The sequence below is a fragment of the Phyllobates terribilis genome, unplaced genomic scaffold (assembly GCF_046119375.1).
Source record: "Phyllobates terribilis strain yellow unplaced genomic scaffold, ASM4611937v1 Scaffold_2__4_contigs__length_985480577, whole genome shotgun sequence".
NCBI classification, from domain to species: Eukaryota; Metazoa; Chordata; class Amphibia; order Anura; family Dendrobatidae; genus Phyllobates; species Phyllobates terribilis.
The window spans coordinates 135680256-135707511 of NW_027362762.1; the positions used below are offsets into that span (position 1 = coordinate 135680256).

Sequence of the window (27256 nt, forward strand, 5' to 3'; positions counted from 1 at the left end):
CTGTCAATAGCCTCTTTAGAAATATATTTACTTAGAAAATTGGTGACACATTCAATACTTATTTCACCTGCTATATATACAGTGGCATGTAAAAGTTTAGGCACCCTTGATCAAAATTACTGTTATTGTGAACAGTTAAGCAAGTTGAAGATGAAATGATCTAAAAGGCCAAAATTTAAAGATTACACATTTTCTTTTGTGTTTTAGGCAAAAAAAAAAAATTTCATTTATATTTTAAGAATTACAAAAAGGAAAATGGGCCTATGCAAATGTTTGGGCATCCTGCATGGTTAGTACCTGGTAACACCCCCTTCTGAAAGTATCACAGCTTGTAAATACATTTTGTAGCCAGACAAGAGCCTTTCAATTCTTGTATGAGGGGTTTTAATCCATTCTTCCAGTTCTGTGAGATTCCCAGATTGTCTTGTATGCACTGGTATTTTGAGGTCTAGTCACAGATTTTCAATGATGTTCAGATTAGGGGACTATAAGGGCCATTGTAAAACCTTCAGCTTGGGCCTTTTCGGGTAGTCTATTGTGGATTTTGACGTGTTTAGGATCATTGTTCATTTGTGGAACCCATCCTCTTTTCAACTTCAGCTTTTTTTTTTTTTTACAGATAGTGTTATGTTTGTATCAAGAATTTGTTGAAATTTCATTGAATCCTTTCTTCCCTCTACACGTGAAATGTTCCCCATGCCATTGGCTGCAACACAACCTCGAAGCATGATTGATCCAGCTCCATGCTTAATGGTTGGCAAGGTGTTCTTTTCCTGAAATTCTGTGCCCTTTTTTCTCCACACATATCTTTGTGGCCAAAGAGTTTTATTTTAACCTCATCAGTCCACAGGACTTGTTTCCAAAATGCATTAGGCTTGTATAGATGTTCTTTTCATACTTCGGACGCTGAATTTTAAGATAAGGATGCAGGAGAGGTCTTCTTCTGATGACTCTTCCACGAAGGCCATCTTTGTGCAGGTGTCTCTGGTGTACAGTAGAATAAAGAACCACAATTCCAGAGTCTGCTAAATCTTTTTGAAGGTCTTTTGCAGTCAATCGGTGGTTCTGATTTGCCTCTAGCAATCCTATGAGCAGCTCTCACTATTTTGCTTGGTCTTCCAGACCTTATCTTGACCTCCACTGTTCCTGTTAACTGTCATTTCCTAATTACATTTTGAACTGTGGAAACGGCGTCTTGAAAACTCTTTTCTATCCTCTTATAGCCTTCTCCTGCTTTGTGCGCCTCCACCATTTTTCATTTTCAGAGTGCTAGACAGCTGTTTAGAAGAACCCATGGCTGCTGGTTAGAGGGGGCTGGATTTTTATAAAGATGGGAAATTTGCATCACTTGGCCTTTCCTAATGATAGTGAACAAGCCATAACCCTAACAGGCTAATTAAGGTCTGAAACATTGGTCAAAGCTATCTGAGCACACACATATCCAATGGTGCTCAAACTTTTTTGCATCGGCCCATTTTCCTTTTTGTAATTTTTAAAATGTAAAAGATGACTACATATTTTTTTGCCTAAAAGACAAAGGAAATGTGTCATTTTTAATTTTAGGCTTTTTATAGATCATTTAATCTTCAACTTGCTTTACTGTTCACAATAACAGTCATTTTGACCAAAGGTGCCCAAACTTTTACATGCCACTGTAATATATATTCTAAAAAAAAAAAACAATTGGGACTGATGCGCCCATCGTGTCCCTTTTCCACTTCCTTTTTTAGTTGTTTCTGGACACTTGCATTGTGGGGTTGCTAGGTGTGGCGTGTTTTATCACGATCAGGTGTGGCCATTCTTTGCTAAATTTTTCTTTCTAACTGAATAATCTTGGGATATTCTTAGATTATGCAATGCAAACTTCACAAGCACTTAAAGGGGTACTCCAGGGAGACAAAGTTTTTTTAATCGACATGCCTTAATAAACTATAAAGCTAACATCCACCGTATTGCTTGTGTTTCTGACAGTACTTACAATTCATTGTGATGGTGCATCTGCTCCTCGGTGCTCCCCCTCTCTTCTGGGACGTTTCGTGACAGATCAGGGGGCATGACCTGCTCTTGGCTGCTAGTAACAGCCAGGCCCCTGATAACAGCATAATCTTCCATGCAGTCTGAGATCAGGGGTCATAGTCGGACTCTGCCAAGTGGCTTCATTCTATCTGAGCTCTGTCGCCTTCTGCGGATCTATGCCTGCTTATTTCACAGCTTCTTGATTAGTCATTTCTCCTTCCATGTTCCTGGACTTGTCATAAAGATGCTGAAAGTACAGGCAACAATCATTTGCAGAACAAGCCATGATGGTGCATAATGTGTACTGTTATGTGTCAGGCTGGGAGCAGAGGCAGAGCGCTGATCCACACGTCGGTGCAGTGCAGCATAAGCTGTAGCAGTGTATTATGCACTGACGTGTGGATCAGCGCTCTGCCTCTGCTCCCAACCTGACACATGACAGTACACATTATGCACCATCATGGCTTGTTCTGCAGCTGTTTGTAGCCTGTATTTGCTGCTTCTTTATGACATGTTCAGGAGCGTGGCGGATTCTATGACTGTAATAAAGTAGCTGTGAAATTAGCAGGCATGGATCCTGAATGGAGGGGTGAGGAGGACGACAGGCGGAACTCAGACCGACTGCAGCTTTGCAGAGGCTGGCCATGCCCCCTGACCTCGGACAGCATGGAGGGAGATGTTATCAGGGGACTGACTGTTACTAGAAGCCAGGAGCAGGCCATGCCCCCTGACCTCGGACAGCATGGAGGGAGATGTTATCAGGGGACTGACTGTTACTAGAAGCCAGGAGCAGGCCATGCCCCCTGACCTCGGACAGCATGGAGGGAGATGTTATCAGGGGACTGACTGTTACTAGAAGCCAGGAGCAGGCCATGCCCCCTGACCTCGGACAGCATGGAGGGAGATGTTATCAGGGGACTGACTGTTACTAGAAGCCAGGAGCAGGCCATGCCCCCTGACCTCGGACAGCATGGAGGGAGATGTTATCAGGGGACTGACTGTTACTAGAAGCCAGGAGCAGGCCATGCCCCCTGACCTCGGACAGCATGGAGGGAGATGTTATCAGGGGACTGACTGTTACTAGAAGCCAGGAGCAGGCCATGCCCCCTGACCTCGGACAGCATGGAGGGAGATGTTATCAGGGGACTGACTGTTACTAGAAGCCAGGAGCAGGCCATGCCCCCTGATCTGTGATGTTACATCCCAGAAGGGAGGACGAGCACCAGTGAGCAGATCTACTCTCATATTCAATAGTGGGTACAGTCAAGATTACTAACCATACCATTGATGTTATCTTTATGGTTTTATGAAGGCATTTCCATCTCCACGGAGTACCCCTTTAATATACAGTCAATGAATGGGGCAATTAAAAGACTAGAAAACCTGGTGGTGGTTTTCTTTCAGTGTATTTTCACAATGGGATAAGCCATGGAGCCTGGTCTGATTTTTGACCAGCTCGCCTTCTCTCTCTTTCTAGGTGGAGGTTTCTATTTTACCTATATATCTTTTCCTATGGAGTATGGTTTCTCTGGACGGTAAGTAGTCTTCCTGCACATTAGTCACAACTAGTCTCCGAGAACATGGATTATACAATAAACAGTCAGAAAACCGTTGCCAAGTTACAGAAGTACGCTTTCCGAATGTGTCGGCTGACACGAGGTTTCTGAGATCCACACAGTTTTGACAGTGAATGGAAATTGGCAATATTTTCTTGGTTTGATAGAACAAGCTAAACAATGTGTAATCCTCTGCCTGGCACAATCGCCTTCTAACTGGAAGCAATGGACGGTATTTTTTCTGTTCACTCACATTTGCCAAGTTCAAAGTGCAGATGCTTCCTGTCTGCTAATTAAACATTATATTCAGTTGTATGCGGTGTGTCCTCCACCAGCTGTTAACTCTTTACATCCACATGTGGGTGCGTAAAGCAAGGTTTTATGTACTAAGCAAAAGGTTGCTCTAGAATACCATAGTCTATAGTATCACCATATATCAAAGTTGTCATATAAAGTGACCGCTAAGATATGCTATTGCTTTATGATTGGAGAAGGTGGGGGTGTGACACCTGGGAACTTCACCAATACTGATTTTAAAGCACAAAACCTGCTTGTCACCAGAAACCACCCCTCGCTCCGTCTCTGCTGCTCAGACTGTCAGTGTATTATCAATCAATTGGTGACCTTTGTGGTTGGGTCATTGTTGGTCTTGTATTGGGGTGGGGATTGATTTCGGTGGCTTTTAGTTTGAGACAACACAGCAAATTTGTGTCACGCAAGGTGTGGGAAACACTAAGTGCAACACAAAGGGAAGAGGGGGAAGAAGCCCAAACACTAGGGAAAGGGGGAGCGGAGACCCCTAGGCAGATCTAATATCACCCTGCCGTCCCTATACAGGTTTCACACCTATCTCCGAGCAGGACCCGAAACCCTGTATGTCCCTAGAGCTTGGCCCTAGATAGGTAGGGGGGGGGGGGGTGAGCACTGGTCAGGCCCCACTTCAAACTAAAGACAACAAGGTAGACAAACAAAGGGGATAAACTTTGCTTGAGCAGACACCAGATGGGAAACGCCAACTGTCCTCCAAGTTCACCAGAGAAGAAGTCTGCCAACAGCTAGTGCTCCAAGCATGCACAAAGGTACATAGAAGTATCACCAGCAATTGCCTGGAGCAAACAGAGTTTTTAACTCCCATGCAAGGGTGTGTCAAACAGCAGCAGGAGAGAGGTCGCCTCTGGGTCTTAAAGGCAGAAGGATTAAGAAGGTGTTTGCAATGCCAAGCGCAGTGACCTTCTACAGCCAGATCCAGAGCGACAGTCTATTACACCTGACACACCCATGACACTTTGTCCGTGACATGTGCCGTGCATCCAATACATTGCTGGGCTGTGCATCATATCGTGATGTAATGCAGGTGAATGGAGTCTAATTGTGACCTATAGGGTATGCGATAAGCAAATTGCAAAAAGTTGGCATTAATTGGATTTTTTGCAACTTGCGTTTTTTATATTTGTTACTTTGCGGGTCACAATACAGCACCATATGTCTGCAATATGTAGTGGCATAGTGATTTTTAGGCCTGTGTCGCTGCCGAATTCACCATACAGGACACTCCTAAACATTTGTTGCTTTTTTGAGAGAGGAACCACTCTTGTGAATTTATTTTGTACTCATGGCTGTGTGCATCACAATGATTTTGTATATATATTTTTTTCTTTTTGCAGTCACCCTGGTTCTGGGATACTCGACAATGCTGGTACAACTACCCCTATCAGGTAGAGAATGCTGCACCTTTATATGATAGTCAGGTCGTAAGCAAGCAAAGCTGATTTTTATTTTTTCCCATTACTAAAGCAAGACAATGTTCCTGTAGTTATACTGTACACTGCTTGCAATGCAATAAATTCTTTCTTGCTCCCCCTGATGCCCCATTTATTACAATGGAGCATTGTACGACTGATGGCATACCGGTGCCTGCTGCAGTCGGGTTACACAGCGGCAGGTGAATACGGACATGTCTGCTTTCCCATTCCTGCTCTCACCAGTCCTATTAATACTGCAGTGTGACAGATCCGCCATGTCCTTGGAGGCTTCGGATTCTCCTTCATGTGTCCATCAAAAGTTGAAAGAAAAAAAAAAGACCTGGCGTTGTACTGGGTTTATGTAACAAAAGAATAATATTGGAAGACTTTATTTGCATCGGCATCATCATTTCCAATTTTAACCACAGCGGTGTCATACGAACGCCATAGATGCTAATGAGGTCCATCAGGTTCTGTGTAGCGTCTATCATTTTGATTATAGAAGAAATGGCACCGCAGATGCCCACATCGCCCAAAATGTAAAATTCTGTTATAAATTTGTTTCGATTTCATCCAATTTCCAAGATGTCTAACATGAGAATGAGAACCCTCTAATTTGTGTGCAGATTCTGATACAACTTAACCCCTTAAGGACCCTGGGATTTGCCGGATTTGCATTTTCGTTTTTTGCTCCCCTTGTTCCCAGAGCCATAGCGTTTTTATTTTTTTGGTCAATATAGCCGAGAGAGGGCTTATTTTTTGCGGGACGAGTTGTACTTTTGAACAACATTACTGGTTTTACCATATCGTGTGCTGGAAAACAGGAAAAAAAATTCCCAGTGCAGTGAAATTGCAAAAAAAAAAGTGCAATACCACAGTCTTTTTTTTTTTGTTACTTTTTTTTTTTACCACGTTCATTGAATGCTAAAATTGACCTGCTATTATTATTCTCCAGGTCATTACGAGTTCGTAGATACCAAACATGTATAGGTTATTTTTTATTTAAGTGGTGAAAAAAAAATCCAAAGTTTGCTTTAAAAAAAAAAAGAAAACAAAAAAAAAAAGCGCCATATCCCAAGACTCGTAGCGTCTCAACTTTTCAGGATCTGGGGCCAGGTGAGGGCGTATTTTTTGCGTACCATGCTGAAGTTTTTATTGATACCATTTTGGGGTAGATCCGATGTTTTGATTGCCCATTATTGCATTTTATTGCAATGTTGCGGCAACCAAAAAACCTAATTCTGGCGTTCAGAATTTTTTTCTCGTTACGCCGTTTACCGTTCGGATTAATTCTTTTTTTATATTGATAGATCGGGCGATTCTGAACGCGGCGATACCAATTATGTATACGTGGGAGGTTTTTATTTTATTTTGAATGGGACGAAAGGGGGGTGATTTAAACTTTTTTTTAATTTTTTTTTATATTTTTAAAAACTGTTTTTTTTACTCTTTTTGCTTGCTTCTATAGTCTCCATATCAGACTAGAAGCAGCAACTGTATGATTGCCTCTGCTACTTAGAGGTGATGAGCAGATCACCTCTATGTAGCATAAATTCTCCTGTGCTATGAGCGGCGACCATAGCGATCATTACATGACAACATGACAGACCCAGGGTTGTCATACCCACCCATCAGTGACCCGCGATCATGTGACGGGGTCACCGATGGGCGGGGTAAGTGACGCGCTTCCGACTCAGTGCTGTTAAATGCCGCTGTCAGAGATTGACAGCGGCATTTAACTGGTTAACAGCCGCGAGTGGATCGTGATTCCACCCGCGACTGTTGCGGGCACATGTCAGCTGTATAAATCAGCTGACATGTGCCCGCAACAGCCACGGGCTCAGCGCCAGAGCACTCACTGAACCGGGGGTGATGACCTGGTGCGTACTATTACGCCCCAGGCTTTAAAGGGGTTAAAGCTGTTTTCTACACTGTAGACCATCACAGTTGAGAATCGTCTCAACCCTTCTGGCGCAGTCAGACGGCCTTATAAATCTGAACTTGGTTTATGGACTGGCCGGCGGCTCTACCGACCCTAGCGCACCAGCTTCATGGATTTCTATGCAGCTGTCACACTTGGGTTGGCCAGTCCGTGCACTGCGTCCAGATCTCATTCTAATGGCCGTCTGACTGCTCCCTTAGACTGGTTTATTGCACAGTTTCACACAAGCGTAATATGGGAACCTTTATGCACCCCTAACGGCTAAAATAACAGCTTATTATAGGGATGTACACTGTGTTCCAAATTATTATGCAAATAATATTTTCTCAGATTTTCCCAAATTACCTATATGAATTGCAGTCATTGTAATTTTCCAGTCAAATAACTATTAGCGTACAATTGAAAGGTTTTTGTACAAACTACCTATGATAACAGTATATTTAAAAAAAAATAAAAAACTCAAACTGCACTCAAAATGCATGTTCCAAATTATTATGCACAGCAGAGTTTTCAACCTTTTCATTTTAATAAAGAACAAAAAAATGGTCATTTTTGAAATTATAAGCATTAGCAGGTTATTACAAACTGAAATCAAACAGTTTTCAACTCAAAACTTTATTCTAGGTGATGTTACATTTGCACATAGGACCGCTTGTTCGAAAGGAGCTTCTGAACTCTCTCATCCATTGAATTTGTCAGGTTTTGGATGGTTTCTGCTTTAATTGTTTTGCATGAGGACAGAATACCCTCCCAGAGCTGTTGCTTAGATGTGAACTGCCTCCCGCCATCATAGACACTCCTTTTGATGATGCTCCAGAGGTTCTCAATGGGGTTGAGGTCAGGGGAGCATGGGGGTCACACCATAAGTTTGTCCCCTTTTATGCCCATAGCAGCCAGAGATGCAGATGTGTTATGTGCAGCATGAGACTTGGCAGCAATGTAGTGCAGCAAACCATTGCGATAAAGGAGAAATGTGCTCCTGTTGGATTTGGCTAATAGAGGATGACCTAGCCTGGACATAAGTGGTCCCCGTTCTCAGATGTAAGCTGGACCATACGTGTTTGTCTCTGGATGTACATAAGAATTTTCCTTTTCATTACCAGCAAACAGATATTGATATCAAAGTGTGTTAGAAAAGAGTACTAATATTAATAACCAAATGATGCCGCTTTACTTCCAGAAAATAGTTTGTGTGCAAGTCCTTAGTAAGTTTCTGTCTGTACCAGGGGTGGGATTCCATTTTTTTTTTTAAACAGGTTCCCTGTTTGTTAGGAAACCATGGCCATTTAAAAAGCCGCACCCATTTTGCTAGCCACGCCCATTTTCACACACTTGCCTCAACCACAAAATACAAGCAACTAAAAGTAAAAGCACCTTCCTCCTCTTACCCCACCTGTACCTTCATTTATTGTTCATTGCCTCCTGTCCAGCCCCCGTTGTTCCTGTCACTCACTTCTTATTATAGTGTATATTATTAAAGGATTTTCTACAAATTTTTAGAATTAATACTAAAGGAACCTGCTCAAATAGAGAAAGACCACCACCTGTCAATCTGTCACCTCAACTGCCTGCGTCACCAAATCTCTGGCCTCAGCAGTCACAGGCCAAATAGGTGCAAAATACCACTACACCAGGCCCTATATTACCACCACATAGTAACTGAATAATACCATGTACAGGGGATAAATACTGCCTCACCATGACAAGACCATATATTACCAACACATATGAGGGACAAATACCGTCACACCTTGGCCAGACCACATATTACCACCACATAGTGACCGACAAATACCGGCACACCATGACGAGACCACATATCACTACCATGGTGATTGAACACTACAATACTGATAATAAGAACCAGCCGGTGTCTTTCTGTACTACAATACATTTCAATTAAATGTGTGTCTTCTGACGGGGACACAGAACTGAATCAGGGAACCAGCTGCAATTTGAACAGTCTGTTTCCCTGAACCGGTGAAAATCTGCTACATCCCACTATTGGTCCGTACAGCCAGGAGTCTGTTGCTTTCACAAGCCCTGGGTAGTAGAGTATAGACCCTTTTTATGATTCAGTGAGATCAGATCAGATCCTGATCCTGGCCTTCATATGTTTCTCAGAATTATAACTTTACTTTTTTTGTCCATTTCCTCAACAGCCGCTCACGCAGGGTCTGTACTATTATTATATTCAAGAGCTGGCGTTTTATTGGTCCTTAATGTTCTCCCAATTCACAGACATCAAGCGCAAGGTAAGTAGTCTCCGAGAATAAGGCAGTATGTGGGAATATGATGCTGCCTGGATGTATAAAATAACCTGTTCTTATCAAGGCTAACGGAATAGAGCTTGGAAACCTACAGTAGAAGTAGATTCATTAATGAAGATCGGCTCCATGTACATTGTGTCCAAGCCTTACATTTGTCATATATGCTAGGAAGCCACATGTGAACATAAAGCTCCATTCATCCATCGGAGACCAAAAGAGTGTCCTGTTGGCCTCCGTCGGGGGGTATACATTATGTAGCAGACTGCAGGGTTGTTGTGTGGCTTTTTTTAAGATCTTTGAATACTCTGTGGTCCCATGGATTAAGTTCCTCAGTAGAACAAAGCGGCAGAAGAAATAAGAAATGAGCTTTAGGTGACTGATACCAGTAACACGTGGCGGGAGTTCATTCACCTTCTGAAAAATAGTATGGCCACTGCTAGCTTAGTGATTCTGTGCAGTAAATAATGGGGGCAACTATAGAAGCAGATACTGTTGTTAATGGGTTATGGCAGCCAGAATAAATGTATAGGACAACCTATTGCCCATCACTTCCTCTACCCAACCTCTGTATCCTGATGAATCCCTATGCATTCGGCTAGCAGAAATGTTCTGCTAGGTGCTATGCTCCAACCACAGGCACCTTGAATCGGAGCCTGGCCACATGATTGAAGCCGGGTAGGTTTTTGTTTTTATTTTATTTTTTCTCAAACACTCCTGCGTTTCAGAGAAAATCTTCCGAAGAGACAGCAAGGAACTATGGGGTGTGAAGTGACCAGTCTGGCGCTGACCCAGACAGCTTCGTCCTCCATTTGGAGACACCTGTCAATCAGCGTGGTGTGAGGAGAAGGTGGCGGAGAGGTGCTGGACTAGCGTAGTCTTTTCCTATGATACTCACCCGGGTCTTTAAACGGTTTCCTCTGAAACTCCAAAGTGTTTAGAGAAAACCATGCCTGGCTGCAATCCTACTGACGGGCTCTGATTCTTGCTGCCTGCGGTTTTGGACAGGTTCCCATTTTAAATATTTACCAAAATATCGGCCTCCTGCCATGAGGTGGTGCAGTATATGTACAGAGCCTTCTGTAGTATTCATTGTTATTATGGGAGAACCTCCTATCTTGTGTTTGGGGAACCTTTAGGGTCGCGTTTACTTAGCACACTTACAAGCCGCACATATAGTCTGCAAAGAGATCTTATCCAGTGTATGAGCAATCCAGCATGGATGACGGATGATGTAGCTGTGTGGCAGGCGGACGGTCCCTCTGCAAACACTGCGTATCCTGCCTCGTGCCAGAACAGGACAGTTTTCGGCAGTCTTGTGACTACATTTCCTGTACTCGCTGGTGCTAAGTGAAGCTCATAGGACACAACCACATTCTTTCTTCATATCTTGCCCTCGTGTCTCAATAACTCAAGTCAACCAACTTCTTATTATGAAAAAAGAATCCTGATGACCGTTCTGCACATTGTGAATTCACTCAACAAAGCCATTTCTTTTGTTGATATAGATGAGAATGGAAATGATCCTTCACCCCTGGACTGCGATCATGGAGATTGGCTCTTGGAAATTATTTTTTTTCCATAGTATTTAAAAATGCTTTATTTATAAGGGGGCGATTTCTGCTCTTGGGAACCCCCCTCTGCTATTCAGAGAGTGGAGCTGCTGCTAACAGCACTATGTTCTTATGACAGATCCCTTTAAGTGCAGGTTTTCAGTCAATAAACATGTAACCAGTACACCAGCAATGTCTGGTAGTTGGGGGTCAGACCACTGGACCTCGTACAGTCATGACCGGACACTAAAAATGTGGTGGCACGTGGAATCTAGAACCCTTTAAACCAGCATAGAGGGAATTATAAGTTTGTAATGTCGAAAAGTCGCAAAATTTGGTGCACAAGGGGTTGTCCTGTCCTCTTATAAAAATCTGCTTTCTATATGTGACTGCAGACTTCTGAATCCTTACAGCGCCTGCACCATACGCTGTTCGCTGTCACCAGTGAGCGTTGGCGGTCACATGCCTACATGCTCGACCTCGCTCAATACAAGTGAATGGAGCGAGACCTGACACAGTCTAGTTGGAATGTGTCTGGAAGTTTGCAATTCGCATACTTGCTATCATATGGCTGTTTGCGACACTGGAGAATACTGACTGTGTGCGGTGGGCGCGCTGTAAGGATTCAGAAGTCTGCAGTTGGATTAATTGATTGGTCTTCTGCTAAAAGTATGCAAAAAACTTACTTAATTAAGCAAAAAAAAATGGGGCTTTTTGTCCATATTGTGTCAGCTGGTTCTTTTTTTTCCCATAGACTAAGTTTCATTTTCTGGTGCATGGACAACCCAAAGATGCCTCTCTTACCACTTTGGCACAGTTTACTCCAGTATGCCTTTTGGTTTAAGACCGGCATATGAAACACTCAATGCTATGGAAATTAGCGCTCACAGAATGAAACATGCGCTCACAAGTACCACCTAGGGAAGGTAATTGCCCTCTAAGTCAGTGTCCCACCCTTTAATGAGCCTTGCAGTATGGCCACCTATAGGGTAGCTACCTCCCCTAGGTGGTCTGCGAGAGCATTAATTTGTATATTTTTATCCCATTGAGCATTGCTTGTAAGACCCCAACTAAACTGGTCTCTTAATGGAGAACCAGTGCTTCCTCCACACTCCTTTTAATGGTATCACTGTAAGGGCTCGTGCAGACAACCGTATAACTCGGATGAGTGTTATCTGCCGTTTTGCCTGATAGAATAACATGGGGACGAGTGCTATGGGGCTGTGCACATGTCCGTGGTTTTGTTTTTGTTTTTTCCCCATTGGTCCGAGGAAAAATTGCAGCATGCACTATTTTTTTTTCTCCGAGGATCTGATGGCACTTTCCCATTCAACTCTATGGGTCCATGGAAAAAATGGTTAGTTTGATCAGAGTTGTTCATTTCTCCACCACCAAGAAAATGAGTCCAGCTATCCTGATCAGACTCTGATTAGCATAATCTGACCGATTTTTTTTCTCAAATGTGGTGAAAACGGTCATCTGGGCCTGCCCTAACGCTTCACTTTATCAATTGGAGTGGTGTGAAAAACCTGCAGGTATGAAGGTGTATGAGACAATTCCCATGCTCCGCTACTAGTTCTCCAAGTTTGGCTAGGAACTGGTTTCCTCAAAAACCACTGAATAATCCAAGACACCGGAATTCTCCTCAGAAGCCTACTTTATTGATCATGTCATATATCAGGCAGGAAAACTGCAATGTTTCTGCCTCAAATGGCCTTTATCAAGGCAGAGCAGAACAACATTATACAAACACTTAACATGTGGAGCGATTTCTCAGAAGCAATGACGGACCACTCCTCCTTAATCACCTCGGTGCCTCCTTCGTCCGACTTAAAATTCTAAATAATGCAGTGATAGAATTAATTTTATTGACTGAGGTGATGTGAGCCATTGATGGAGTAGTCTATATAATCCCCATATAGATGACTCTGTTGGTAAAATACCTTCATACACAAATTTCTCGGTGGTCTTGGAGACCACAGCTGTATTGCGTGTCCCTATAAATAACGGGATCACTCGACACCTCTGATCCGCAGGACATAAGAAACGTGCCGATATGGCGATCATGTGGGGCCCATACATATTTACGTCGGCACGGATTATTAATCCCAGCCCTTTTAACGATGTTCCAATCATGTGATCACATAAATCACCACTTCTTCCTTTCACGGGATCCAATCTCCGCCATAATCTATGCTCATGCTAGCAATATAGTTAAGGCTCACGCCCAGCATACCCCAGCCAGTCAACCATCAGAGCCTCTCCCATAAATATTATATCTGTTGGGATTATTTAAGATTTGGGTTACTGCAGGTATGTTAGATTGATTCTCCCACCTTGCAGGATCGGTTTGTGGCAGTCTGTAATCTGTCACTCTGACAAGCATACGCAGAGTGCGGCCATTGGAAACTCTACGCAGAGGTTTCCGGTAGATGCGGCACCATGCAGGACTGTGACTCTCCGGCACTTTTGGGTTGTGTAGCCCATTCTGTGCAGTTCTGTGTGGCCAGTGTAACGCAGCAGAGGTCGGCGTCTTCCTTTTCTTCACACTTGTTGCTTCGGACAGTAACGTTTTTGCTATGTCTGATTCCATGACCCAAGGTGAAGTGGCGATCCCTCTACCATAACCCCACATCTGCTGTATCACTAGATGGAAATAAAGTCTCATATTGTATGGAAATATGTCTTACATGTCTAATCTTGTTTATTTCTTAATTGACAGGACTTCTTAATTATGTTTGTTCATCACTTGGCCACTGTTGGCCTCATATCGTTTTCCTATGTCAATAACATGGTCCGTGTGGGGACCCTGGTGCTGTGCCTGCACGATGCTTCGGATTTCTTGCTGGAGGTAGGAATAATAAACTTGTTTTCATAGTAAAACTGCATGCAAAGTGTATAATGCTGTGTAAATGCGTCTGCTAATGGGCTTCTTCATAACAGCCGCATACAGATGATTGTTTTCTGTTCTGGGAATTAGCTGAAGAATGGTCAGGTCACACTTTTCATGACTCATGAAGCGGTTAAAAGAACATCAGAAAGACGGAACATGTGCACTGCAATGTCCAAACGACTTGCTGTGCATACGTTCATTATTTTGGGCTTTTTTTGTTTTACTGCTTCTTCAGGTGGGTATCAGGCGGAAAGATCTCGTGGGCACATACCCTTAGAGCTGCAAGACCAGAGCCAGGCCATGGGAAAGATTAGTGCTGGTTCCTAAAAATGATTTATATTTCCTTTCCTACACTATTAATGCTATCTGCTACGCTCCTTAATACTTCCAGTACCTGATACTATTTCTTCTTTCCTAAAAGGCAGCAAAGATGTCAAATTATGCAAAGTACCAGAGAATATGTGATGGCTTCTTCTTGATGTTTGGGCTCATGTTTGTTACCACACGACTTGTAGTTTTTCCAACATGGTAAGTTTTAAAAAAATTCATACAAAGCCCATGATTTTCTCCGACTCAAAGGGGTTGTAGTCTATGGTTAGTGAACATAAGCATCAAAACTTCTAAGTCCAGGTAAGGGTGATGTGTCCAACATGGGACTAGCAGCCATAGCAATTCTGAAAACAAACAAATTGTGCCAGGACATTATTTATAACATGATTAAAATATAGAATTTTATTAGGTATGGATATACAAATTCCAGAAACTTAGAGACACAGACAACCCAGTGGGTGAGTAACCTATTTATATTATGGGAACCCCGATAGTTTTAAGATTCTATGTTGTAAGGTGACAAATCTGACTTATTTTCTTCTACTACATATATATTATACATCTCCAGTGTAGCTAGTCATCCAGTCACCATGTGATTTCACTAAAAAGCATCAAAAAGATAAATAGTAAATCCCACAAACACATATAATAGTATATCACATTACTAAGTACATCAAATGTAGAGAGTCATTATTTACAGAGATGCAGATACCCAAATATATCAATTGCAGAGTACACCTGGCACCCGACGCGCGTTTCACAGTTGCTATCTACATTTGATGTACTTAGTAATGTGATATACTATTGTATCTGTGTTTGTGGGATTTACGATTTATCTTTTTGATGCTTATTAGTGTAATTACATGCTGATTGAATAACTGGCTACATTGGAGATATTCTTATACTAAATACATGTTATACACGTCCGCTTTGTCACCTCACAAAATTGCATTTTAAAACTGAGGGTTCCCACAATATAAATGGGTTACTGGCTTGTCTGTGTGTCTGTAAGTTTTTGGAATTTTTGTATGTTTTTATATCTATACCTAATAAAATTCTTACTCGTCACAAATATTGTCCTGGCACAATTCTTTTGTTTTCGATATTTCTAGGGTTAGTGAACAGTGGTTTTTCTTTTATAGTAGTACCACTTTCTGTTAGACACTTGATAGGTGGTACCAGATAGGATAGATTGACTTCCCCATTAATTGCCAGAACAGGGGACTTGTCTCCCAGTCTCCAATGGCTCCAAGACCTCTGGAAGGAGGTGGTGAACTGAATGGCCAGTTATTCGGTGCCCTTCTGATTTTTTTTTTTCCTAAAGTAAGCTGAGCGCTGGCTCATCTTTGGGTATCTTAAATGTCACATGTGGGCTCATTTATGACCTGCTGCTTCATTCAACACCTAGTCCTTTGAGTCGTCTGAGGGGGATCCCCGTGTTGGAACATACACTTATCTAACAGTTATTAACTATCGATTTGAATGGGTAATAAAGGGGTATTTAGCCCAAACAAAGATTTTAATGGGAAAGGAGGAAGAAAATCTTCCCTATAGGCCATGTATTCTCTTAGCACAGTGCTGTGTGGCGGGACCATAGTCCACAGCTGTCAATCACACTGCAACAGTCGCACCCATATTATTATCCTCCCATAGCGGAGGCCAATGGTGTGACAATATTCTGTTGCTCCACGTGTTCTTTACTGTAATATACCTCCTCCCCGTGTTTGTGTGGGTTTCCTCCGGGTTCTCCGGTTTCCTCCCACACTCCAAAGATTTACTGATAGGGAATGTAGATTGTGAGCCCCAATGGGGAGTGATGATAATGTCTATAAAGTGGTATGGCATTAATGGTGCTATATAAGTGAGTAAAATAATAGTAATACCTGACACTACGGGACTATCTGGGATAAAAAAATATCCGGACCTCCATGATTTGAAAATGGTTAAAAAAAAAAAAAAGTATCTTCTCTGTATGAGCCTGCGCTGCAGAGCGAAAAACAATAACCATGTAATTGGGATTTGTCAGACACCCAGGGAATAGTCGTGGGTTGCTTCTCCAGAGACATTATCCAGCGTGTTGTTTCATTGTCTTACGGGGGCGTTATATAAAAAAATAATAATAACTAAATGTCCTCATGTTGTGTTTTTGGATGCAGCGATAATTCACTTCTGGAAACCTTCTTTCTTGATGCACAAGTTCCAGTGAGCTTTTCGATGCCATTATCTTGCCGCTCATTAATGACTTGTGGTGTTTGCAGGATCCTGAACACAACGTTGTTCGAGAGCTGGGAGCTGATCGGACCGTATCCCTCGTGGTGGTTGTTTAATGGCCTCCTGTTAATCCTACAAGTTCTGCATGTCATTTGGTCTTACCTCATAATTCGGATAGCGTACAAGTCTCTGACAAAGGGAAAGGTAGGTTGGATGCAGATGTTCTCTGGGGACGGGGGTAATAGGACTCTTCTTTCTTCTCCTGCTGGCTGTACCTTCTGTTACTCTCTCCTTTCTGTAATCTGATGGGACTACTGCTTATCTACTGCCCTCTGTCCTGACAAGGTGACCTGTTAGGAGGAGAGCTTCCGATGTCTTTGCACTCCCTGCCTCACTCTTTCTCTCCCTCGTTTTTCTCTGTGTCAGGTTGGAACTGGAAAATGTCACCCTTTGCCTGTAAGTTTTCTCTGTGCCTTTTCCACTTTCCTGCCTGCTTTTCCTTCACATCCTGCATGTTCTTTATCACATAACACCACAGCCCAAATTCATGAAGGTGACCTGGCATTGTGATCGTGGCTGTATACTTCCTGATGAATCTGGGCTCCCGACTTCAGTAACATGGGTGGATTATCCTGCAGACGCTCTGTGGGTCCTCTGCAGACCGTGTGCTGCTGTGCCAGTCCCGTCTCCATAGCGTGAGAGCAGGTGTTCCCAGTGTTTGATCTCCAGGACCACGGACCCCAAGAAATACCTTGTAGGACTGCATCTGGAATATGGCATCCAGTTTTTGACTCCACTTTTTTTTTTCATAAAAAAGTATATAGGAAAAGTGGATATGGTTCAGAGGCAGATTATTAAAGGAGGAAGCCTCTATTATAATGAGAGGTTAGATTTTTTTTTTTTTCTGGAGTGGATAAAACCAAGCCGTAGAAGTGATCTCATATAAATCTATATTTGGTTAATACAAAGACCTGCCATTTGATCCATATTTTTTTTTCTAAAGACTTTTTTATAAAATACCAAGACATTTACTGTGTGGTGAAAAAGGTGATTTAGATATAACTCCAGGAAAGGGTTCTTTTCAGTTAGAGCAGTCAAAATTATAGAATGCTCTAGTAGAAGAGGTAATAATGGCAGATATTGTCAGCTTTCAGAAATGGGCTAGATTCCTGTCTATTAACAGGTTAAAAATGTAGAAATAATGACTCTGAATTTGTTTAGCAAGGTTTAGCTAATCAGACCTGTGTCCTTTTTCTAACTATGCATGGAAAGTGCGCCTGATAATCCATCCATGTGATCCGGTCATTTCACCTTGTCATCAAATTTCATGCTTACAAACTAAACTTTAATACTTCATCCCCTTCCAGAGCGATACTTTTTAATAAAGCAGACCGTCAAATGCATTATCCCCATGAGTGCAAAAAGTGGACACCGCTATTTTGACACTGCCACATTACAATTTTTTTTTTTTACTTTTATACTACATGTGCTTTGAAGTTGAAACCGCATTAATCGCACGGTTAACAAACTGAATGGATTTTTCCTTAAAACGGTGTATAGGTGCAGGATGAATGGTCACTGTCCTTATCACTGTATTTGCATGTAGAGATAACAGGACATAAGTGTAGACTCAGAATAAACCACTTATATAAAATAGAAACTACCGCACTCCTGGAGTGGTGGTGGTGCCCAGGTAGGGTTACAAGCCCGTATAGATACAGAAAAACAACCTGGCACTCAGAAGACTCATGGGTTCTTTTAGTGATTTTTAATAAAGTAATGTAGTAAATAACAAATAAACAGACGTTTCGGTCACAATAGACCTTAATCGGTGTACTACAAAAGCAAAAAAATATAATAGTGAGTACCACATAGAAATATGCAATTCATATAACATAGGTTTGACAGAATGAGATCAAAATTCAATTGGTCATGGATAATGTACATACAGAAAATACAACATCGGGAAAAAAATAATAATATAGTAGAGGATCTGGGGAAAGGGGATGGGAAGGAGAACTAGGTTAGGAGGGAAAGGGAAAAATAAAAAGTGACATACCGGTTTTATTAAAGGCGTGATGCATTTGGGCCGCTGTCTGTAGAAATTTGTAAACTAAGGGAACACATATAAAAAATTTTTTTAAATAAAGAGGTCTAGAACAATGTAAGATGTGTGATGACACTTGGTGTAATCGGTGGCTATGAGGTTAGAATAAACCACTGACAGCTGAATGTGTTACAGCATTTCTCGTGCTGCACTTTAGGCTTTGTGCCCACGATGCGTTTTTTAAGCGTTTCCGCAGCGGCAAAAAACGCTGCAGAGACTCTTAAAAAAACGCATGGTAGAAGGTCTGCCATGTTCCCCAATGATAATCCGCATGTGCTGTGCACATGTTGCGGAAATTTCCGCTGCGGATTATCATTGCGGAAAAAACCGCAGCACTACCAATTATTTTGCGGAAGTTCTGCATTTTCGCCGCCATTGACTTGCATTGAAACGCATGGATTACGCATCACTGCATCTGTACATGCGGAATCCATGCGGTTCAATGTGCGGATGGTACCCGGGTGTGGAGGACAGGAGACTCTCCTCCGGACCCGGGTACCATAGAACCTGTAAAAAAAAAAAAAAGAATGAAATAAAAAATAAATATTATATTTACCTTCTGACGGCCCCCGCTGCGCTTGTCCTCCCATGCCGGCAGATCACGGTGGACTGAAGGACCTGCGCTGACGTCCTAGTCATGTGACGGCAGGTCCTTCAGTGCAGTGTACCGCGATCTGCCGGCAGCCAGGACGGAGCGAAGCAAGACACCGGGGGCCATCAGAAGGTAAGTATAGATTCATTTTTTTATTTTTTACCATTCTTTCGGTCACCCTATATAAACCCATGCCGGTTGCATGGATTTATATAGTGTGACCAAGTTGTCAAGCACTTTTCCAAGTGATGCTAAAATAGCTTGAAAAGCGCTTGACAACCCGCATGCGGAAATGCATGTGAAGAACGCTTCACTTCCGCATGTCCCTGGCAGGAAAAACGCATGTACAATCCGCATGTACAATCCGCATGCTTTTTTTTCTGCCAGGGAGATGCAGAAACGCTCAGGAAAAATCCGGAGCATTTCTGCATGGTGGGCACATAGCCTTATAGTTTTACTAATGCTACAAGCGAATAGAAGAAACTTTTGTAATATATCTGATCAACAAAATCTGAGTCTGTTTCCATTTAATTATTCTTCTCACTTCTGCCTCCTGAGCTCATAAAATCTAAAAATGTGTCCTGCTAAGGATCTTCCAGGTCATTGGGATTAGATTGAAGTTTATTTTGGCCAGCACGGTGGCTCAGTGGTTAGCACTGCAGCCTGTCAGCGCTGGGGTCCTGGATTCAAATCCCAAGGACAACATCTGCAAAGAGTTTTGTATGGTTTACCCGTGTTTGCTTGAGTTTCCTCCCACACTGCAAAGCCCTACTGATAGAGAATTTAGATTATGAGCTCCAGTGGGGACACTGATGTCTGTAAAGTGCCGAGGAATTAATATTGCTATAGAAGTGAGTAAAATTAAATTTTTTGCGGGTGGCAGTTGTGTAGCAGAATAAATGAGATGCACAGACTTTTGCTGCTGCTTTCTTGTAAGTGTTTATCCCATCCCAGTGCTGGTATCACATCTACACTGCCTAGTAGTACTGTATAATATTGTGTCCTCACCCCACCTCGACACTATTCCTTATTCACCAATTTATTAGAAAGAAAAGTACACAGGCAGGTCCGATGTCCACCGAATCCGACGTAGTCCAGAGCGCAGAGTAACCAGGAACGTCTGAAGATCGGTGACATCAGTGCTCTTCAGACGTTCCTGGTCACTCTGCGCTCTGGACTATGTCTGATTCAATGGACTACGGTGGACCTGCGTAGGAAATTTTTCTAATTTGTGAACGAGGGATGGTGTTGGTGGAGGGGGTGGTGTTTATTTGATTTAAAGTATTTGTGTGTGTGTGTATTTTTCGTAATGGGTGTGTCTGATAGACACCCCTCCATTACTGTCACTAAGGCTTGATGTCAACTGTGTTTTTGGACACTACATAGCTGACATCATCCCCAAGCACCATTACCTGAATTGTCATCGCACCAGGACAATCGGGAAGAGCCAAGACGAAGCGCCAGAATTTGCGAATCTAATGTGGTGCGCCACTTCTGGAGCGGCCGCAGGATTTTTATTTTTTTTTTAGGCTAGGAAAGGGGTCCAATAACCATGGACCTTTCCAGCCGGATAATATCCTCCCTCAGCTGTCTGCTTTACCTTTGCTGGTTACAAAGAAAAAAAAAAAAAAAAAGAGGAGTGGGGTGAGGGAGACACCACATCATCTTTTTTATTTATTTAATCATAAAAAGCTGTCCGATCAGCTCCATTGGGTGCAATTTTATAATATGTCGGGGGGAGGGTAGGGTTGTGCAATTATGTCTATCTATATCTATTATCCATCTCTACAGCATACATTGCTGTCCAAAAACACATCCAAAACTCTGCAAAAACATGCGTTTTTGCCACTGCGTTTGTCCTGCTAAGAGATGCGGAAATGGTGCTAACATTTCTGCATCCAAATACTCGGTGTGCATATAGCCTTACTGTCCATGGTGAACCTTGCCTGAGTGCCGCTCTGGTGTTGAGTATCAGGTAATTCTTGCTGGTTGAGTTTTGTCCGTCTACATACAGATAGATGACTAAATGCATTCTATTGACTTATCATTGGAATCCCCTTCATGGCCACGTAATAAGTTATGTACGTAATCTTACCCTTCCCTTTTTAAAAATGAGGAACTGGAAAAGTGTTACCATAAAATAACCATCACTTTGGTCATAAATATGGTGCTAAGGGGATTTCCAAAATTAGAAAATAAAAATCTGTTTATTTTCCTAAAACTGTGCCTGGTCATGTTTATGGGTATGTTTGGTTTTGCTGCTCATCTTGCGTGAAAGTGGCTTTACTGTAATACCAGGCACAGACAAGTGTGGTGCTGTCTTCTAAACCGAAATAACCCCTTCAATAATACTGTACAAAGCACAGTGCACCATAAAAATAATGTCCATGTGAAGGGGTGTGTTGTCACAAATGTGTACTGTATACAAAATGTAATTCTCCCCTAGAATGCAGTGCTTGGATCTAAACTATGCATTACGTAATGCCGAATATGGTTGTGTATTGCGGGCAAAATGCACATAGCCATGCTGTGTGCATCTGTCTCTAAAACTTGTTACTAGGGCAACTTGTGGTGACTTCAATTAGTCATATATTGACTAAAATATAAGATATTAAAGTTTTTATTATGTACTCAGTACCGTTCTATACATTTATTCTAGCTGATCGACTTTAAAGGATCACTCCCAGTTTATTTATTTTCTATAGCTTAACAACAAGCTGATTATTTTTCACTCTGCACTTATACATAATATACTTGCATCCATGCAGTTGAGCCTCCATCTTGATTTCTGGCATTATAATCCTTATCTTCCTATATACTTTGCTTTAAATTATGTGAGCAGCTAGAGCCTATACCATATGTCTGCTGTGATGACTGTAATTATCCTTTTATATTCTCCTAAACTAGCAAATACATAATAATTTTACAGTCAGGGAGGCTGAACTGTGATAATCTTCTATGTTTAGAGTTGTGTGACAGGAGCTGTGTAATCATAATCATTCACTGTGATAGGATTGTCTGTTTTCTTTCTGTGGAGAAGTTCCTAAGTACAGTCCATGCAGTTTCATCATGCAGGCAGTCCTGATGACTGAGATGGTGACCCACTTCAGAAAATCAAAAGCATGTAATTCCCATGGGTTCACCATGAATGAGATCAAGTGACTTAACTGGGAAGTATTGCATGAATTTCCAGATAGAAACATCTGAATTATATATATTTACATTGTTTTTTTAATTCTTCCTGTCATTAGTCCCTCAGACAAACCGTGGAGTGCTATTTTACAGATGACCAAATGTAATCATGGTGAATGGTTAAAGGGTTATTCTCAAGTTGTTTCTTAAGGATAGCACAGATTTGCGAAATGCTCATGTCTTGGTTTCTAGGAGGATTGGCTCTCTACCTCAAGTGACTGTTTTGGTCCGCAGCAGAACTATAGTATTAATAGCACAAGTTCTGCTATAACATTCAGCTCTCAGTGGAGTCTACACTGCTATCACTGTATTTGCATATAGAGTTAACAAGGCATTTGAATACACCACAGCTCCAAACAGGAACTGTGAGAGACATGGTGCTGGGGATTGTGACTCTACTGGATTAATAACAGCTTGGTCAGGGTCTGGGAGGGAGGTGAGCAGGTAACTGCTGTATAGAAATCAATACACTGCAGAGAGCTGACTTGTATGATAAGAGTTAACCCCTCTCCTGGAATGTAGCTACTGTGCACGCTTAACCTGGACAGGCTCTAGTGGTCTAGCTCCATGGAAACCAGCTATACACTATGTAATTTTTGGTCTGATAATGGAGACCAAATGTAATTAATATTTTTTCCAGATTTACTTTGCACTGATAAAACAGCTTTATGATAGTTGGTCACTTTCTAATAATTTTCACAACTGTGCTGGAAGCAGCATTATACATCACCTACTTATATACTATTAGATCTGCTACAATATCTTCATTTGTAAAGAGCTGTTCCGTTTAGAGATAGTATTCTGGAGAAACCTGAGGATATTAAAGTCCTAAACATGGCTGCTAAAGAAGAGGCGTGTAACTTCAACCCTTTTCACTTTTGTCGTTCTACTGATTGGCGATTTGCTGATTTTAAAGACGTCTTCTCTTGAAGTGTTGCCCACGTGTTCTTTTCTGAAAGACTACAGAAGCAAGGTCCGAACAGGACTCTGTAGTTTGACACTTTTCCCATATATGTGCCCTCTTGATATATACTCATTTAAAGATTTTTCTGTATTTTTATGACTATGAAAATTGTACATTCACACTGAAGGCATCAAAACTATGAATTAACACATGTGGAATTATATACTTAACAAAAAAGTGTGAAACAACTGAAAATATGTCTTTATATTCTAGGTTCTTCAAAGTAGGCACCTTTTGCTTTGATGACTGCTTTGCACACTCTTGGCATTCTCTTGATGAGCTTCAAGAGGTAGTCACCGGAAATGGTTTTCACTTCACAGGTGTGCCCTGTCAGGTTTAAGAAGTGGGATTTCTTGCCTTATAAATGGGGTTGGGACCATCAGTTGTGTTGTGCAGAAGTCTGGTGGATACACAGCTGATAGTCCTACTGAATAGACTGTTGGCTGCTTTTTTCTTTCCATAATACAAATTCTAAGTAAAGAAAAACGAGTGGCCATCATTACTTTAAGAAATGAAGGTCAGTCAGTCCGAAAAATTGGGCAAACTTTGAAAGTGTCCCCAAGTGCAGTTGCAAAAACCATCAAGCGCTACAAAGAAACTGGCTTACATGAGGTCCGCCCCAGGAAAGGAAGACCAAGAGTCACCTCTGCTTCTGAGGATAAGTTTATCCGAGTCACCAACCTCCGAAATCGCAGGTTAACAGCAGCTCAGATTAGAGACCAGGTCAATACCACACAGAGTTCTAGCAGCAGACACATCGCTACAACAACTGTTAAGAGGAGACTTTGTGCAGCAGGCCTTCATGGTAAAATAGCTGATAGGAAACCACTGCTAAGGACAGGCAACAAGCAGAAGAGACTTGTTTGGGCTAAAGAACACAAGGAATGGACATTAGACCAGTGGAAATCTGTGCTTTGGTCTGATGAGTCCAAATTTGAGATCTTTGGTTCCAACCACCGTGTCTTTGTGCGACACAGAAAAGGTGAATGGATGGACTCTACATGCCTGGTTCCCACCGTGAAGCATGGAGGAGGAGGTGTGATGGTGTGGGGGTGCTTTGCTGGTGACACTGTTGGGGATTTATTCAAAATTGAAGGCATACTGAACCAGCATGGCTACCACAGCATCTTGCAGCGGCATGCTATTCCATCCGGTTTGCGTTTAGTTGGACCATCATTTATTTTTCAACAGGACAATGACCCCAAACACACCTCCAGGCTGTGTAAGGGCTATTTGACCAAGAAGGAGAGTGATGGGGTGCTACGCCAGGTGACCTGGCCTCCACAGTCACCAGACCTGAACCCAATCGAGATGGTTTGGGGTTAGCTGGACCGCAGAGTGAAGGCAAAAGGGCCAACAAGTGCTAAGCATCTCTGGGAAATCCTTCAAGATTGTTGGAAGACCATTTCCGGTGACTACCTCTTGAAGCTCATCAAGAGAATGCCAAGAGTGTGCAAAGCAGTCATCAAAGCAAAAGGTGCCTACTTTGAAGAACCTAGAATATAAGACATATTTTCAGTTGTTTCACACTTTTTTGTTACGTATATAATTCCACATGTGTTAATTCATAGTTTTGATACCTTCAATGTGAATGTACAATTTTCATAGTCAAGAAAATACAGAAATTTCTTTAAATGAGAAGGTGTGTCCAAACTTTTGGTCTGTAGTGTAAATACACACACATTATATGTACAATGCTTAGGTGTGCATTTACATTGTGGCCTTTTAGCAAACAAAACTGTAAATAAACAGTAATGGTACATGTAAATTACATGGGGTACTTGGTTTAACATTATTTTGATAAAAAAAAAAAAAAAAATAGATGGGGACAGAACAGGACCCAGACCCCACTGTTCAGACACATGCCTGTGGACAAGCTATATAAACAAAATGACCAGAAAAAAGGGAGCCATGCCATTGTTTGCATAAAGTACAAAAAACTAAACCAAAACCTAAAAAATTGAGCCAGAGCATATGTTGGTATAAGTGCAATGTATTTTTTTGTAGCACAGATATTCTATTTCCACATCTCTGCCAATAGGGCGTGCCGAGGGGTGCGGGATACTTTGCAGTACAGACAGTAAACTGTGGCTGCACCGTTGAGCTCCAGAACGGCTGATTATAGGACCACAAGCATGGCTGGGCTTATAGAAGGTGGCTTTTCCCTGCTCTTTGGAGGGGGGGGGGCAGAATTTTGCCATTTGTCCCACTGATACCAGAGCACTAATGCGTCCTGTATTGGCTTCTAACCATGCCTAGTATTATGTGGTATCGCTGATGTGAAGAGAACACTTTTTTCTCTGTAGTTGTACGATGACCTCTTAATACCACTAATGCTGATTCATTTTCTTACCGCTTTGTAAGGTGTATAAACAATTACCTTGGTTATTCCCTATTAATATGATTTTTTGTTTTTCTTGCTAGGCATTGAAAGATGAACGTAGTGATATAGAAAGCAGCTCAGAAGAGGAGGACACGGCACTAAATGGCACAAAATCAGTCCATAACACATCCAGCAATGGGGCCAACAGGGTGAATGGCCATGCTTCAGGTGGCCAGTGGTCTGAAGAATAAGTGAATGGACAGCCCAGCAACATAGAAATATGTTCCCTTTTCTAAAAGACATGTCCTAAGACTCAGCCTAAATCATTTCTCACAACGGTCCTGAACTGAGCCGCCCCTGGAGGGTGAAGCACATTCTGCACCAGACAGCCAGATTGCATCCCAGTTATTACTTGACAGTTGGCTCCATGGATCTGGATTCGCACGCGCTGGCTGCTATATATTTTGTTCAATCTGCACCTTTTTATAAACTGTGTGCTCAATACTCCCCTCCCCCACCATTCATCCACTTGGGAAGAGACGGCCGTTCACAAGCTGTGGTTGTGCTTATTGGGCCAATGTTACACTTGGCTGATTGGCGCTTGTCGATCACCGGGCCCCGGAGTTCACCGTGGATGAGACTACCCTCCGAGCTCAAATAGCTGTGCCAGGTACAAAGGGGTGGCAACCCCTTCACAAGCAGTGTGTGGAAAGTGATCAGGAGTGTGCGCCTTAATGTTCTATTTTATATCATTGTTTACTTCAGTCTGTGAAAAAAAATAAAACAAAAAATGCACATTTTTATTTATTTTTTCTTTTAAAAAAGGTTCTTCGGTTTAGAATTCCCATTTTTATATAATCTAGTAGGGAAATCTTGCAATTTTTCACACCAGCCACTGAGTCTATACTGCCTAAAAAAAACAAAACAATAGAAATAAATAATTACATTTTTGAAAACAAAAAACACAACACACAAACAAGATTTAAACAATATGGGCATTATCCAATAAGTCCCTAAATAGAAGAGGGCCCCTGTTACAAAGTGTCTTGCTCTGGAGGACCTGGAAAGCTTTGGCAATCTAATGTTTTGCATTAAATGTATAGACTTTATACAGCCATATTTGTGAGCCCTTATACTGTGGTTTTTATTGCAATAGGTAACACTGCCTCACTTCTGTGTTAAAACCTCTCGTTCCTATTTAGAAGTGAAAACCTTTTGTTCAGTTACAGGTTTTTTGGGGGGTTTATAGTATTGAAGGCCTTACCTTCTCACTCAGCTGTGTGATTTAATGGAAACCTGTCCCGTCCTAGTTGCTATGTACACTGCCCCCATAGCTTTGTTAGTGATGCAATGTCCATCACTAACAATCTGTTTTCATGAAAATCTGTGACCGTATAATGTTATATCGTTTTCTATACTTTGTCCTACCTGCTTGTATTCAGTCATAGGGGTGTGATTCTCAGATTGTCATGGGCGGCGCCGCGTTCAGTTAGTGCTGGCGTCGCCCATGACATTTGAATACTGCTCCTGGCAAGCGCTAGGTTTGAGGGGCGCTTGTGCATTTGCAC

At 42.0% G+C, this 27256-nt stretch overlaps 1 protein-coding gene across 2 annotated transcripts in view; it reads left to right on the plus strand.

Moving 5' to 3' along the window:
* CERS5 (ceramide synthase 5) overlaps nucleotides 1-26483 on the plus strand; it is a 72276-nt gene extending 45793 nt beyond the window's left edge. For both annotated transcript variants that reach the window (XM_073662805.1, XM_073662811.1), the window contains exons 4-10: nucleotides 3494-3551; nucleotides 5237-5287; nucleotides 9419-9511; nucleotides 13799-13927; nucleotides 14391-14497; nucleotides 16558-16714; nucleotides 25790-26483. In XM_073662805.1, coding sequence (XP_073518906.1) covers nucleotides 3494-3551; nucleotides 5237-5287; nucleotides 9419-9511; nucleotides 13799-13927; nucleotides 14391-14497; nucleotides 16558-16714; nucleotides 25790-25939 — 745 coding nt within the window. In that variant the 3' untranslated portion in view covers nucleotides 25940-26483. The remainder of the gene's footprint in view (nucleotides 1-3493; nucleotides 3552-5236; nucleotides 5288-9418; nucleotides 9512-13798; nucleotides 13928-14390; nucleotides 14498-16557; nucleotides 16715-25789) is intronic.
* The last annotated feature ends 773 nt before the right edge of the window (nucleotides 26484-27256 follow it).